The sequence below is a fragment of the Phyllopteryx taeniolatus genome, chromosome 13 (genome assembly GCF_024500385.1).
Source record: "Phyllopteryx taeniolatus isolate TA_2022b chromosome 13, UOR_Ptae_1.2, whole genome shotgun sequence".
NCBI lineage: Eukaryota > Metazoa > Chordata > Actinopteri > Syngnathiformes > Syngnathidae > Phyllopteryx > Phyllopteryx taeniolatus.
In genome coordinates, this window is record NC_084514.1 from 3,351,111 (window position 1) to 3,368,232 (window position 17,122).

The 17,122-nt window shown below is 42.2% G+C and overlaps 1 protein-coding gene across 2 annotated transcripts in view; it reads left to right on the forward strand.

The window, feature by feature from the left end:
• Positions 1–17,122, forward strand: part of ltk (leukocyte receptor tyrosine kinase) — a 67,658-nt gene that overhangs the window by 46,216 nt on the left and 4,320 nt on the right. The window contains exons 16-26 of one of the 2 annotated variants that reach the window (XM_061794815.1): positions 1,200–1,385; positions 2,003–2,101; positions 4,715–4,876; positions 6,137–6,247; positions 10,702–10,888; positions 11,961–12,051; positions 12,241–12,305; positions 14,547–14,676; positions 14,748–14,845; positions 15,337–15,429; positions 15,823–15,924. In XM_061794815.1, coding sequence (XP_061650799.1) covers positions 1,200–1,385; positions 2,003–2,101; positions 4,715–4,876; positions 6,137–6,247; positions 10,702–10,888; positions 11,961–12,051; positions 12,241–12,305; positions 14,547–14,676; positions 14,748–14,845; positions 15,337–15,429; positions 15,823–15,924 — 1,324 coding nt within the window. The remainder of the gene's footprint in view (positions 1–1,199; positions 1,386–2,002; positions 2,102–4,714; positions 4,877–6,136; positions 6,248–10,701; positions 10,889–11,960; positions 12,052–12,240; positions 12,306–14,546; positions 14,677–14,747; positions 14,846–15,336; positions 15,430–15,822; positions 15,925–17,122) is intronic. The other variant, XM_061794816.1, reaches the window with a different exon arrangement.

Sequence of the window (17,122 nt, forward strand, 5' to 3'; positions counted from 1 at the left end):
CAGTTGCAAGAAACATCAATTTTGTCACACACAGCTCTCAGTTCTAGTGCTATGTCTCAATGAATGCCTCTGGAGCCAGTTTAACTTTCTTAATGTTCTCAATAGAGCACCAATAAGGGGCTCACGAGCAGCGCTGGCGCCAAATATTCAGCAAAAAAGGTTCAATAGTACCTTCAATTTAAAGATCTACTGGGCAATTTTCCCGCAAATTTAAACAGTTCAAGTTAGCTGACATTTTCCTGTCAAACTATAAAATATAGAGTTACAATTCAACACATTTATTACAACAGCAAATGCATAGACAGATCTGTGGAAATTATGGCAAAATGAGAAGCAGATGTTGAAGTTTTTCTTGCCTCATTTAATAGTTCAACATTTGCAAAGAGACTAGATGGACACTCTGTATACTTAGGTTAAAGAATGACAAATACTACTACTAAGACTCTGGTTGGGCATCACTTGGTTTTTGGGGGTGTGTTTATGTCTCAATTAAATGCAGAATGCGGCTTTTGTTACCAGGACTTTCCAGGGCAGCGCTAGGGCTTTGCGACAGACAGAGTGAGCGGCTAGTAGGTGTTGCCAATTTCGCAACTTTGTTGATTGAAACAAATTATATAATAAATAAAAGTGATGAGCAACTTGCATGTAATGGTGGTATTGGAGACCTCTGGAGACTCTGAGACGGGAATGTTCACAAACTCTTGTAAGGTACTAACCTCTAAGGTTGAACACAATCCTTTCCAGACCAACAATTTGTGCCAGATTATAATTTTCCCAGGACAGAATATAGGGGAAATGGAAGTGATGCGTTCTAGTGGACAGCCTTTACTATCATAAAACCTTTAACAGTAACATTTCAATTTGATTACAGTACTTTTTATCACAGTGTAAAAAGAAGCTTTAGCAGACAATAGTAAAACATAAAACAATAGAATGCGTTGTATACTTTCAATTTGAAGACAGGGACTATGCGTAAAGAGGAAAGAAAGTTGCAATTCATGCATTTCACTTTAAAACATTCTTAACTGTCATATAAGTATAAAAAGAAGTCAACCACTTCTAGAAAATAAAGTGCCGCCTCTGTATCTTTAGACCAAACTCTTACAGTGCCCTTGCGGTTCTGCCGTCAGCCTGTAAATAACATTACTAGCATAACTAATAAGTTACATTCTTTGTGTGTTATGTTGGTGTCCTCCCAGGTGGAGGTGGAGGCTGGAAAGATGCTCCTACGGCTCACCTGGTGGCCGGCAAGTCCCTGGCAGAAGGTGCCGACGGGGGTGCAGCGTGCCTTTTGTCAAAGTCCAAACTGGGCTGGTCCACCAACGGGGGGTTCGGAGGCGGAGGTGGCGCCTGCACGGCCGGAGGAGGCGGAGCTGGCTACAGAGGTAAAAAAAAACAAACCAAAACAAACAAAAAAAAATTCAGTTATTACTTACTTATTGCTTTCAAAGACCGAGACAGAAATATAACTGTTGTGAAAATTTTACTGTATGTACAAACGTATTGGGACACCTGACCATTACACCTGAAGCAAGTAATGAAAAACCTTTGTTCAACGATCTACGCCAGTGACGTACAGTGACGGACAGAACATCAAGGTCCAATGAACCTTTGTATTCGAGGTGCTGCCACACATAGTAGCTTTGTGTTCAACTAAAACGGGCCAATATTCCACACTGAGGAAGAAAATGCGGACGTAAATTAAGATGAGATCAGGGTATAAACAGTACTTTTTGTGACATTTGTATTTGGTGGTGTGCCATAAGATTTTTCTTATGTAAAACACAGTACGTGCCTTTTGCCAAGTTTAGGTTTGGAAACACTGCCCTACTGGTTAGAAAAGTGCCTTTCCCACAAAGTGGAAAGCATAGACTTGTCCAAAATGTCTCAATTGCGATTCGGGGGAAACAAATGAACAAATTGAAAAGGGCTTGTGTCTCCCTAGATTTTGTTCCGACGAGAGGAGGTTTTAAACCATCCTTGTGCATCAATTCTGTGACAGGCGGCGATGCTGCGCTGACGGATGACATGAAAGCCGATGGTCGTGATGGGATCTCCTTCATCAATCCAAACGGCGAGATTTACCTGCAGCCTCTGGCAGGTGAGTTTGAATGCATCATAGCAGTGTGAAGGTGTGCTAGATCGTACAGAAAGATAGATGATTGAAGGGTTGATGACATCTTGTCCATTCTGTCCAGAATTTGGACATTGTTGTCATCAAAGGAATTTGCCTTCCTTTTGAAATGCAAATGAATGATTGATGCTGCGCTTCTATGTTGTGCTATGCATCTGTTTAGGGCACTGGTGTCCAAAGTAACACGTGGGGGCTATTTGAGGGCCATGTTCCATTTTTAGGGCCCCATGAGATATATATATATATATCTCCCTATCTTCGGGCGAGAGGCGGGGTACACCCTGAACTGGTCACCAGCCAATCGCAGGGCACATATAAACAAACAACCATTTGCACTCACAGGTCGCACCTACAGGCAATTTAGAGTCTTCAGTTAACCTACCGTGCATGTTTTTGGGACGTGGGAGGAAACCGGAGTGCCTGGAGAAAACCCACGCTGGCACGGGGAGAACATGCAAACTCCACACAGGCGGGGCCGGGATTTGAACCCCGGTCCTCAGAACTGTGAGGCAGATGTGCTAACCAGTCTTCCACCATGGCGTCCAGACACTGGCCCGTCAAGCGAAAATATGAAATCCTGATCTCCATCTCAGCATTCCACAGAAGAGATGTATTCTGTTATTCGTTTGTGTTAAAATGTCTGACATGCTCACATTTGCTTGTGTACCACAGCTTTGTTTTTGTCTCCATGAGACAACTCGCCATCTGACTGTGATTATCTAATGGCTGGCACATGACTAATTCACGACATCATGCAGCTACTTGTCCTTGCTACAATGCTTAATCTACAAGTTAAGAGTCCACGGCACATGAAAGGCATTAGGAGTACGACCTCGGGCAAAACTAAACAATTAATGTCAATTTCATCTGCTTCAAACATATTCAATAGTTAAAGTTTTTTATGTTATGATTTAAGTTTGAGGTACACCCACCGCCACAACCAAATATGTACCAATACTGTGGCTTTACAGACGTAATAGTTTTGCTGTTTCGATTATTGTTATCTGTTTTTGTGGATAGAACATACAGTATTGGTGCTTTTTTCATAATTTCCAATGAGGGGAAAACAATTACATTACACAATATACACAGGTCATATTTTGTTGATCATTTTTTTGTACTCACATGTGATTACTGTAGTCTTATTCATGCCTGTGAATATTCTCATCCATCCGTGTTCTTGTTTTCTCAGTGCATTGATTCGGTCACAACTGGACTATTCTGGTTGTCTGAGAAGACATTTCGCCTCTTATCCGAGGGCGCTTTTTTAGTTTATACCCATAGGGTAGATAGAACAGCTTTGTGTGTTTGTGTGGAAGCCCAACTATTCATTGCCCAAGTATAGAGGCACACCCCATCTATGAATAGTACGACTCTTTTGGGATGCCAAATGACAGTCGTTAAGATACACTGGAGAGGCCTCTGCCAGCTAACGACAGGCGTTTGGGTGGACTCACCCCTGTTAATGTTCCATACGTTTGTAAGAGCACCCGAAGGCCCAAAGTGTCTGCGTTTGTGTGTGTGTTTGTTTGTTATTAGTTTGAGGATAAATTATTAATGTCTTTGGAAGGGATTTATGGACAGGATTGTAGGTGGGGTATAGGCGTATATGTCGTAAGCCCCCCTGCTCTGTTTAGAGATGGTTTCTCTACATTAACATTTCTCAAGCTCTTTTAAACCATCTGTCTGTCTTCTATGTCCAGAATATGTAGGGACCAAAATCTACAGTCCAAATGGCAGAGGCTGTTTACATTCAGGGCGTGCATTGATTTCGCTCTTAAAGTTATTGACCAGAATAAATAAACAAACAACCTTTCATACTCACATTCTCGACATGTACATTTTTGTTCTGAATAATGCTTTGCTCTTCGAAGCTGAGTATCAGATCCACAGGTAAATACCTGAAATCAAAACAGTAATGTTCTTGTAGAAATAATTTTCATCTTTTGATCCCAAACATAAATGTTTTCAGCATAATGCAAAACTAAAGGAATATTTGTCTTCACTGTTCCAATACTCTTGGATCAGGGATGGGCAAACCTATAAGGCCAGTTCCGTTCTTCACTGTTTGTTTGTCTTCCTAAGATGTGTTTGTTATTTAAAATTCATTTATCTCATTAAATTAATGCATTTATTGTGAATGATTTTTATTTATTTTTTTTACAAATTGTTTAAAAAAAATAATAAATTAAATAATTGATAGATATATTTATAGTAAATAATATAAGAAATAGTAAAATGAAAAAAATCACACTTAATATTTTGATAACTGTAAATAAAGATTATAAATATTAAAATATGAAAATGAATTCATATTTTATTATTAAAATAAACTCTTTTACATATTTTAACTTTTTTTTTTTTTTTTTACCCTATCTTTCAAAAACCTGGCCCATCTGCCCATTTTAGAACTCAAACATGGCCCTTAAGCACAGAGGTTTGCTCACCCCGGCTGTAGATAATTAAAAAAAAAAAGTATGCTAATTAAAAACATCAGTGTTGACTGTAGTTCTTTAGCAACTGTCTCAGCTCCCTGAACGCACACAGCTAATATGAATTGGTTTTACGTGTTTCTTCAAGCCATGGAGAGTCATGGCGAGTGTGAAATCAAAGTGCAGCTGAACTGCAGCCACTGTCAGTCCCAGAGCTGCAAGCAGGATGAAGACACACACCTCATCCTCTGCCTGTGCCACGACGACGAGATTTTGGCCAGCGACAACGTCACGTGCGTTGATACAGTAGGTGAGGAAATACCTTCAAGTATTGGTGACCGTATACAGTATTACTCTCTCTGAATTGTAATACTTCTCCTTCTGCAATACTTTCGAGTGACTTTCATTTAATACAGTGATGACCTTGGCTTACAGATGGCAAAACAAGATTATACATGACTATAGACCTTTTCATAATGTTTCTAAAGGATGGGTACTTTTTCTAAAAACTTGTCTTTGGGGTTGCACTGCCAGATAAATGTTGACGTTTTCTAAATCTAAATGAATCCAGAACCGGTGGGTGAGGAGGATAAATCGAAATAGTAGTAATAAATAGTAATGTACTAAAAAGATTTCAAGACTGACTCGTCTAAATTTCTAAATTTCAATCTACGAGTTGTGGAAGACATTTTGGTGGTAGAGAAGAAGGCTTAAATCTTAATTCAAGTCATTAATTCAGTTTTCTCAATCACTCTGTCTTGGTCAAATGTCATTGGAGGGAAGCAGTATACAGACTTGGATAAAGAGTCAGTTGCTAAATTTGTTTACATGTTTCTTTCAGCCCTCCTGATATGCTTTACCATGGCCTTGTTCCAGATGTACAGTATTTTCATCTCTTCAATATTTTGAGGGCATCGAATGTCAGCTGCAGATTTTTTGTGTGGCGTTTGCATATTCTCCCCGTGCTTGCGTGGGTTTACTCCAGGTCCTACGGCTTCTTCCCACCTTTCAAAAAACAAGCATGTTAGGTTCATTGGAGAGGCCTGAGCTCAGGGTCGAATCTATCACAGCTGAATTTGGGCGAGAGGTGGTTTTAAATTGACAATTGCAGAGAATATGTGAACCACCATTCACACCTTGGACAATTCAGTCTTAAGTGAACATGCATGCATGTTTTTGTCATGTGGGAGGAAGCCTGAGTACCCAGAGAAAACCCCCGCAAGCACAGGGAGAAATTGCCTGAGCTGAGATTCAAACCGGAAACCTGTCATATATGAGGCAGACATGCAAACCACTATCTCACGATGCTGCCCCAGCGTAAACTAAAAACAAGAACAAATAACAATATGTAGCATTCATTTAGCAGGTATTACGTGCTGAACATGTACCTAAGTAGAGTGACATCACGACCATGATTGATGAAAAGATGCAATAAAGATGCAATAAAATTCATTATGACTCACACGTGTCAATGTCCAACTGTATCACCAAATGTCTTTACTTTTAAAATGTGTTACTCCCAACACTGTTGGGATATCGCCTTGACATTTCCATCTTCTTCTTCTTGCAGCTCCTCCAGTCCCGCCTCCTCCGGTCCAGATGTCGACCACGCTGGTCCTGGCCGTGGTCGTCTCCACCGTCGTCAGCGGCGTGGTGTTGATCTGCGCCGGAGTCATCCTCAGTAAGAGACTCGTGCAGTTTTGTGCCGACACGGTGTTCGCCAGCTTTCATCGGCTGTGAGGTGTCTGCACACATCCGTGGGCACAAACACGCCCTTGAGCAAATGGTTGTTCAAGCAGATCTCCTCCACAAATCATGAGAGGAAAAGGTGTCTTTAGAAAGAGGGCCTTGCGTTACAATGTGGAAATGCTAATGGTCTTTGTTCACGGACTGTTACACTATGTACATGTTAAAAACAAAACCGTACTGGGAAGTTGAGTCCATTTAGGTAACGACCACTTTTTCATTCCATTTTGAAAGCAGCACACACTGAGCAGTCTACAAACAACAACAAAAGTTTGGCATATATATATAGAGAGAGAGAGAGAGAGAGAGAGAGAGAGAGAGAGAGAGAGAGAGAGAGAGCTTCCGAGTTTATGAAGTGGCGCTGATCGTTATTCACAAAAGAGGAAGGAAAAACAATGATTTTTGTCTTTTTTTTTTACAATTTGTCAGTTTCTGGATTACATGTCATTGATGTTTTCGAATAGGTGTCGATCAGAACCATTTGCAAAAAGCCACTTGTGATGCTTTAGAATCCCACATGCTCTAAGATAATGCTCTTGCTAAGACTTATAATGAGGTATTATTATTATTATTATTATTAAAGTACACTGATATGCTCTTAATTTATATATTGACCGCCAGATTATATTTACCACTTTTGTAGTTCATATTCCGCACATGTACTGCATGAAGCTGCAAACGACCGTGAGGGATTCCACTGTTATCATTTTGTGCACCTTTTAAACGACCACTGCTTAAATCGAATCTCCACGGCACCATATAACCTGTCTTTGTTTGGAGTACAGCTGGGAGTCATAAGTGAGGTTTTCTTTGTTTGACCGGCATCTGAAAGTCGTGCACTGACAAAGCAGGCACCGCAATAGATGACTCCTCTGACACCCGCTATTTAATCATCATCCATGGAGAATTTGGCAGAACCCAAGCAGAAAAAATACACTCACGCACACACGCACACACGACACAAACACATGACACATTCCACCTCTGTTTGCCATTTTTTTAGTTTGAAAAACAATTATTCTGTAATCTAATATGCACAGTTGATGCCATGAATGGTTAAAGTCTCTGGGGGTGAGAACTGCAAATAAACAAACTAGAAAAGCAACCATCATGTGATTATAAACACAGTGGAACTTTTGAGGTTGAACAAAATCTGTTCCACGATCAGGTCAAAATTAAAGACAAAATATTTACAATCCGACTGGTTAGAGCGTCAGCCTCACAGTTCTGAGGACCCGGGTTCAATCCCCGGCCCCGCCTGTGTGGCGTTTGCATGTTCTCCCCGTCCCTGCGTGGGTTTTCTCCGGGCACTCCGGTTTCCTCGCACACCCCAAACACATGCATGCGAGGTTAATTGAAGACTCGTCGTTGCCCGTAGGTGTGCATGTGAGTGCGAATGGTTGTTTGTTTTTCTATGTGCCCTGCGATTGGCTGGCAACCAGTTCAGGGTGTACCCCGTCTCCTGCCCCATGATAGCTGGGATGGGCTCCAGCACTCCCGCGACCCTTGTGAGGATAAGCGGCTCAGAAAATGGATGGATGTTTACCATCCATCCATCCATCCATCCATCCAACCATCCGTTTTCTTCCGCTTATCCAAAGTCGGGTCAGGGTGGCAACATCTTAAGCAGGGAAGCCCAGACTCTCTTGTCCAGCTCTTCCGAGGGGTTCCTGAGGCATTCCCAAGCCAGAGACATAATCCCTCCGTGTTCTGGGTCGTCCCCAGGGCCTCCTCCCGGTGGGACGTGTCCGGATCACCTCACCAGGGAGGCGTACATGGGGCATCCTAACTAGTTGCCCGAGCCACCTCATCTGGCTGCCGTCAATGCGATGAGGAACAACTCTTAACTCTGAGCCCCTCCCGGATGACCGAGCTTCTCACTCTATCTCGCACGGAGACCGCGGATACCCTGCGGAGGAAACTCATTTTGGTCGCTTGTATCCGCGAACTTGTTTTTTCAGTCACAACCCACAGCTAGTGACCAGAGGCGAAGGGAGGAACGTAGATTGACCACTAAATTGAGAGCCTCACCTTTTGGCTACGCTCCTTTTTTTTTACCACAACAGACCGATACAGAGTCCGCATCACCGCAGACGCTTCAGCGACCCGCCGGTCAATCGCGCGGTCCATTCTTCCCTTACTCGTGAACAAGATTCCAAGATACTATAACTCCTCCACTTGGGGCAGGATCTCATTCCTGACCTGGACAGGTCACTCCACACTTGTTGGGGTTATTGCAGCTGACTGAACTGAACATTTGCAAGATTGCACACATGATGATGAATTGCACTCCAAGCTTGTTTGACTTCCTCGGCATATTTTCCCCAAACACTTTGGTTCAAAATTTTGCCAGTTTTGCGGCATTCGACTTTGGAGGTTCCACTGTACATCGCCTGCATTCACCTTTATTCGAGTAGCTATTCATTTTCTGATAGACTATGCAAGGTTTCTGATGATTTGTCCTTCTAATGTGTCTTGAGGAGGCAAGCAAAACATTAGAAACACTTTTAGTATATTGTAGTGCTTTATTATTATCGTATATCTATGTAAATGCTTCATTTTTGACACAACTTTATATTGGATCAGGTGCATCTATTGTTGTGGCCAGTGAATGTATTGTATTTTGACTGACGCTGCTAATATTTACCATAGAAAGGAGTCACATAATGATATTCCTGTAATATGAAAACTCAAATAAGATGGTGACAACAATACATATTCATGAGGAGTCAAAGGCCAGGCTGTGTAATACTACTCAAGTCATCTCGATCCAGGTATATGTATAACTATAAATCAAGTACAACTTACAGTATACACACAACGGTAGCTTGGCCCACTGCTAACAGCAAAGTTTGTAATTGTGTGACAGTGACTAAACGTACACCAAGAAGGATGACGTTTATTGTCTACTTGTGTAATTTCAAAGCAAAGCAAAGCTCCATGGGTTAATGGTGTTTCTTCACCTGAGCTCTCCCCTATGCAGGGAGGTAGTCTGACCCCTGACCCCTGCCCCATGTCCTCCACTTCATCCCCAACCTCCTCCTCAACATCCTCTTCCTCCTCCTCTACCCCCTTCCTTCCGCCATCTCTACCCTCCCCTCCTCATCCCGCTCCCTCGAGACCCTCGCATCTGCACCGGGCGGTGGCTCGACGGCACCTCTTACCTGCACGCAACGCCCCCCTCCCTGGCAGACTACCAACCTGCATCGGGGCGGCGGCGGGTGAGTCCCAGGTCACGAGTGTAGTCGAGGATTTGTAGCAAAGGAGGAGCGCCCGCATATGCATCCCTTTACATATAACGTGGAATACGTGGCAATACAGTGTTTCCCCCAGCTACAGTATACCGCAGTTTTTTTTGTGGAACTTATCTTTCTTTTGCAGAAATCGCTGCTACATGGTGGGAATCTGTAGTTTATACAGGTTATTTTTTACGGGTTTTTGCAGTATACAGTGGTGGGACAAACAGACACACAAAGCTGCAGTAGACTCAAACTCATGCCAAGGCGCTCGCACGAGGACAAACCAGCTCAGTTCACGATAGTCACTCACAAGGCCACGCCCCTTAGAGGCACACATTCATTAATACAGATGTTGTCGTTTTGACTCAGCTTGTCCCAAAATGCAATAATTAGGCTCGTTAAATTCCTTTATAGTACATTCTCTTTTATTACATTTTTCTTTGTTAAAAGCACATACCGAACAATGGTGGTGTTTTTGGGGGGTTTGAAACGGATTAATGGCATGTCTCATTTCAGTGGTGACTATTGATTTCATTTGAGTAGATTGAGCCACAAGCTTGTTCCCAGAACGAATTCAACTCTTACCACTGCACTTATTTACTGTAATGTGCTTGCATGTGGGAAAGGAGAGTTGTTTATTAAAAGCCAACAAAACAGTAAAATGCATAAATACAATGAGCACACTCACGTAGGACTGCTGTCGACCACAGCTCACGACCAGATGCTCGCACCCCACCCCACGAGGCCCCGCCTCTTAAAGGCACTTATCTAACACACAGACACTACAATATGTACAGTATTTCCTCTACATTTTATGCTTGCAATTTTTTGTGGGGGGGGGTCAAATACGTTAAAAATATGTTTAAAAAGTGTGTTTTAATAAGTTTAAATGTGTTTTATGAATGTAGAAGGTGTAAAAATCTATTTTTTTAAAAAAGGCCTCTCTGTGTTGTGGATTTTCACCTATAGCAGGCGGGTCTAGAACGTAGCCCTCGCGATAAATGGGGGTTCACTGTATTTGCATTAGAATGTTTTCAAGGGTTGCTCGCGTTATCGCTTCCTTATCCAAAATCAATACAAGGGAAATGATGGTTTTCCTGGCTGTAAACACATTTCAAATATTGTTCTTCCGCTCTGTTATTGTCCCTAGTGTGGCATCGCTGGAAAAACGATCTACAAGCAGTGAGGGGCCGCCTGCAGAGCCCCGAGTACAAGCTGAGTAAGATCCGCTCCTCTACCATCATGACGGACTACAACCCCAACTACTGCTTTGCCGGGAAGGCCTCGACGCTCAGTGAGCTGAAGGAAGTACCGCGCAAAAACATCACACTGTTCAGGTACAGCTCCTCTGCACACTTGTCCACCAAACAGAGGTCTTTTAAGACTTTTAGTGAGGCTTTAGCACCGCTAATTTAATCATGGAAGCAAAACTAGTAGACAAAGCCACAAAAAAAAAGTGAGGAAAAAAATTACAGGCTACTTTCTGGTTTGCGAAGGATGACCAACAGGCGTTACAAATGATTCTGGAGTGCCTTAAAACAATCCCAAGTTTAGTAACTCAACTATAAAATGGCTTGAAGTTGAAGTTGTGTAAATGGTAACAGGCAATGGAAAAGCATTGAATTGTTCTGTCTGTCACTGTGTTTTATGGTCAAACATTTTGTATTATTATTATTATTAATTAGGAACCGACAGATTTATGATCATATCGCTGATCGCTGGCATAGATAGAGGAAAAATGAGAACTTTATCATGAATAAAGAATTTTTATTTTGAATAATTACCTGCAGCACCCCTGATGATCTTTTAACTCTGGTTAGGAATCACTGCTACACAGTAGGCACCATACATTTTTCATACATTCATCATGCTGACGTATACAGTTAAGAGGTAGTTTTAATAAAAGTGTTCACGTACTACTTACGAAAGGTTAGCGATATTCGGCTTTGGGTTGAAATTTCAGGATGACCCTGAAATGCATGCTAACCTTTGCAGGTGAGCTTAATCAGGCCTTCTCTCAACTTTTGCATGCACACGTTACAGTATTTTTTGCATGATTTACTGTTCTCTAACAAGGAACTAAATGTCAGGTATTCTGAACCACGCACCGACCAATTCGTTTTCGAGGATGTCCACTTCTATGCCTTTCTATGAGTGACTTTTTAGAAAATTCTTGGGGGCGTTATAAGGTCACACCTGCGCCAGGATGCACACACCTGCAATATTTGGTGAGTTTGAGAGTACGACAAAGCCCTCAATATGACTATTTAGTTGTCATTCGTCTGCACTTTTATCCGATCTGCGCCAAAATGTAATTTGTAATTTTTTTTTATACAGCACATCATGGAATCCCACCTGCGGTCTCTAAAGGTCCTGCTTGTGCTCATTTTTCACACTTTGTGCTTGCAGAGCTCTCGGCCACGGCGCCTTCGGTGAGGTGTACGAGGGTCAGGTCCTCGGGATGAACGCCGATAATGGCCCCATGCGAGTGGCTATAAAGGTCAGCTACCATTCACAATGTGCACCGAAACGCTCGATGACAACTCATCAGCGGGAGCGATGTTCATTACACATAATCCACTCAGCAGGGGTGTTCCTGCTCACGGAAAGGTCACACGTGCAGAGGAGACACATGGATACGATGCATTTCATTCAATGACACACACCTGAAAATCTTTCTCTTCCGCAGACTCTTCCGGAAATCTGCTCTGAGCAGGATGAAATGGATTTCCTCATGGAGGCGCTGATTATGAGGTATACGTCCTGCATCTGCTTAATGACACAAAGTGCACTCGGGATACAATACAGAAATTCTCGGTTTATGACGAGTTCTGTTCCTACGTTTGCAGCGTAACAATGTCATTTATATTTGATCGTAACATCTGATTTCAAATTCAATTTGTTGTCAGAAATATATGATGGCAATGAAATGCAATGGCAATTGTGCATGCACGATAATATGATGAGGGAAATTCTATCGTAAGTTTCATAGTCATAACGGCCCTCTGAGGGTAACTCGAACTATATGTGGCCGGTAATCAAAATGAGCTTGACACCCCTGTTGTAGTGTATGGGAAGGAAGCAGTGGTATACAGGTATTGAAATATTGAACTATTCATTATTGTTTCGGGTTGTGGACAAATCCAGTGTGAATTTTGCGCAACGCTTGTTTCAATACAGGTCCTCGGTTTACGACGGAGTTCCATTCCAGCGGTGGCAGCGTAACCCACATTTGTGGGCATGTGCTGTAGTCTAACACTAATCTATGCGAATACACTAGTAAAGTCAGAATTACAATAGATATTTGGATGAAATCCACTTCCGGGCCCGAGACATAAAACAATCAAAAGGTACGGACGGGGGTAATGTCGTACGCTGAGGACCCCCTGTAGGCATCTTCCTTTGGTGACATTCACAATGTGAGCAAATCTCCTCTCATATCCGCGGGGGGATATGGACCGAGCCCTGCTGTGACTAGCGAACATCTGAAAGCAATTGACGGCCAAACTAAAAATATGCTGTAATTGTCTACAGCAAGATGGTGCCACGGGATTACTTTTGTCCAAATGAGGCTCTTCAACTCACTGCAGCACCAAGAATATCAGAGGATAGGTTCCCCAAAACAATCAGCAAATGCGGAATCGTGAATACGCGACGGCTCACTGCATCAAGATAAAACAGTCTGTTCCAGCTGTTTCGGATCTCCTCTCCGAGCATCGGTCACACGTTTCTAATCACATGCTTCTGCTTTACATCACAGCCTTTGTCCTTAGTTGGCCTCATCATTTGCTGCACAGCCACACGTCATTTTCGTATCCAAACACATCTGTCACGTTCTCGCTATGGTCCAACATCAACATGAACCTTTTAGGGCTGCTTCGTATTCATAGAGACGTCCCCTTAATAGCATTTCTGTGCATAGTGGGTGGGACCTTTGCTAATGTGATCTTGACTTTTTACCTTCTGAGCTATACGGTATCTGCTGGATAATAACTTCCATGTGCGCCGCGGTGCTCTGCTTTGCTCCCGTCCACCGACTGACATAAAGATTCGTTTCTAATACTCCTGTCAGTGCTCCAGCGGCCTCATGGCAGCGTTAATAATAGGCATGCACATGTTGTACATTCACTCCAGGTTTGCACGCTGTATATTCTCAAGAAGACTTTTGGCAGATGGAGCTCATTTTCATGAATAATCCATTGCTGTTTTGCTTTTATGGAAGCACTTTGAGAAATATCTGTAAAGTGAAGTGTGTTCAAAATTTCAATTTATGTATGCGCAGTTTGTCCGATAACTGACTTATGGCAGTGTTTTTCATAAACATGAAAAATAAGCAGTCCGCATAAATGCTGTTTAAATAGAATTTCATGCATTTGTGTACACACTGCCACACAGGAAAGCCACCAAGTGGAATATTAAAAATGTAACAGTAAGGACATCTTTGTTGTGAGCAGACATGGCAAAAAGTACTCAAGGGGGGACTTCCTTCCATCTCTGAACGAGTCCAAAGGTGTTCCTTCTTGTCTCGCTGCACTGAAATCATCAGCTCTGCAGATTCAACGGAAAACCTGCCTACCTTATAAATGATTCTGAACTGGGTCAGAAATTCAAGTTGGTTCTGTTTTCTGTCTTACTCTGATTTCATCTTTTGTGGTTATTCGCAAACTTGGGATGAACTCTATTTTTCTTGTTTTATTCATTAGTTTCTTATTTTTCTTGTAAGGCGAGACACAGACTGTCTACTGTTGGTCGTTATGGTGGGACTTGGAGAGCTATGTACAGTATATTTTGAGGTGGTACTCGATGTAAATAGTTTCCGAATGCATGTTTTTGGGAATATGGGAGGAACCCGGAGTACCTGAAGAAAATCCACACAAGCGCTGGGAAAACCCTTACACAGCGGGGACTGAGCAGACATTCGAACGCGGGACCTCGTGACATGACTTAAGGACATCCAGTATGTGTGCCGGTTGTCAATGACGTATGTGCCTGCAGCAAGTTCAACCATGAGAACATTGTACGGTGCATCGGCGTCAGTCTCAACATCCTGCCACGCTTCATCTTGCTGGAACTCATGACCGGAGGAGACATGAAGAGCTTCCTGAGGCAGAACAGGCCTCAACGCGTACGTCATCTCGCCCGCACTTGACTTGATGCATGCTGCACCATTTTGAAAGTGAGCTGTGCTGCTTTCAGGGCCAAGCTCCTTCTCTCAGCATGCACGAGCTGCTGCAGATGGCCAGGGACATTGCACGTGGTTGCCGCTACTTGGAGGAGAATCACTTCATACACAGGTACTGATAAAATGGACAACCGTCTTGAAAGCATGCCACAATTGTTAACCCTTGCCTACTGTTTTGGGTCATATTTGACAATGTCATTCTTTCAACCTGAAATCTTTCCGAAATGACCCAAATTACACAGAGACGAGAATATTTTGAAATGTCATTCTTTTGTACAAGGGCTATAAATTTGACCCTTGTCTATGAAAATGGATTTTAGATTTACCAGTGTGTGTTAAATCGAGGGAAACGGTGCTAATGTTGGGAATCTTGAGAGGGAGGAGCCGCTTCGATTGGTCGGCTGTGTTCACACCCACAACGCTGCAGAAGTCGGCGCATCAGATGTGCACTAGGCCACGAAATAAACACCAGGTCTAACCCAGCTCTGACCAGTTACGCCACGCGCCATGCTGGATTTACATGAGTCAGGAAAATAGAGCCTGCTGTGTTTGTTTGCAGTTTTCTAAAACATGTCATGTGTTTTCATTCATCTATTTATATAGAGATATTGCTGCTAGAAATTGCCTTCTTACGTGCCCTGGACCGGAAAGGGTGGCCAAGATCGGAGACTTTGGCATGGCCAGAGATATTTACAGGTTTGTACGTGAATGTGCGAATGCTAAACCCCATCTCACCCTCAATAAAGCTGTATTCTTACGAGAAAAAAATGTATCATTTAAACAGAAGTGTTGTTCATCTGAATTTCTAATGATAAACTTGATAAAAAAAAATATAGCGGGTCTGGAAAGACAGTATGGTGGTCTCAGACTGTTGAGTTAGTTGTGTGGGAAATATGAAAAATATGGTCAAAGAAAACATCAGATGACTGAGCCTAACATGGTCAAAATACCGAGCTGCTAGATTTGTACTTAGATACGAGAGTCACGCTGACATATCGACTTTTCCTTCTCTTGTCAATTTTCCAGTTTCAATTTCATTTTTGTTACTTTCCTTTTATCTATTCATTATTCATTATTTCTGGTGTCCAGAGCCAGCTACTACAGAAAAGGTGGCCGTGCCATGCTGCCAGTCAAGTGGATGCCACCTGAGGCTTTCATGGAGGGAATCTTCACCTGCAAGACGGATACATGGTGAACATGCGCACGCGTGCACACGCGTGCATACACACACACACACACACACCATAATATACTGTACTATACTGTCACCAGACACAACATTCGGTACACCTGCACATACAAATCACTGTAGAATACATTGTGGTTGCATTTGTTGTTGAACAATATTTTTACTATTCAGAGGTGGTATAAAATCCAATCCATTATACTGAGAAGCGTTTTGAATATTTTCTCTTTATATACACTATATTTGAAAAGCCTGAATCAAATTATTTATTACAAAGCCCTTGGAGTCGACCTTATTAATTTTAAGCCATCACTATTTGTAAATGTGTCCCACTGAGGCAGGCGTCATGTTCATCAATGCCATACGTTCACATTATAACTAAATAGAGGTTTTGCTTTTAATTAAGAACATACAACAAACTATTTTTTATGCCTGTAGAAACAGCTGAAGGGATGCAATCCTATGGGAAGATGTTGCATCATAAAGTAAAATCTTCATCATTGCGACAGAACATCTTTTATCTTCCATTAAATTACATGCATCCAGGATTAGCCTCTTTTGGAAGAGGGCAAGTGTTGCTTGAGGGGAAAATTGTATGTTAAAGAATTACAACCATATGGACAAAACTGTCAGGGAGTAAATGTAAAAAAACAACCCAGACATAAAGCAAAGGCTACAAAAATGCGCAAAAGAATAGTGGGGGGGGGGGGGGGGGGACTTTGGACCATATAAACAATATGATTAATGCCTTGGGCCTAACAGCTTTGTAGTGATGATACCGTAGTGACAAGAACAAAAGAAAAAGCAACACGTGACCTCCAATTTTCACGAGAACATTCAACAATGTTCTCTTACTTTTTCCAATGGTAGTCCTGTTTCAAAACACATTCTTACACCCATCCAGGACCTGCAACAATCTCTTTGTCCCCCCCCACAAAGAAAGTTGTAGAAAGTACAATAACTTAACATCTGCACTAAATATAGATTGCCACAGTGGTCACAACATTAGGTACATCTGCAAAATCGAATGATATCTGCCATAAGAGCTGTATCAGTATCACACATTGTGTCTTTACAAATATAATAATGCTCAGTTCTGAGTCACACAAACGGCTATGATTTGAATAATATGTTCATTATTATAGTTGGAGCTTTCAGTACCAAAGAACAACAGGATGTGGAAATACTTCTCAAGAATAAAAA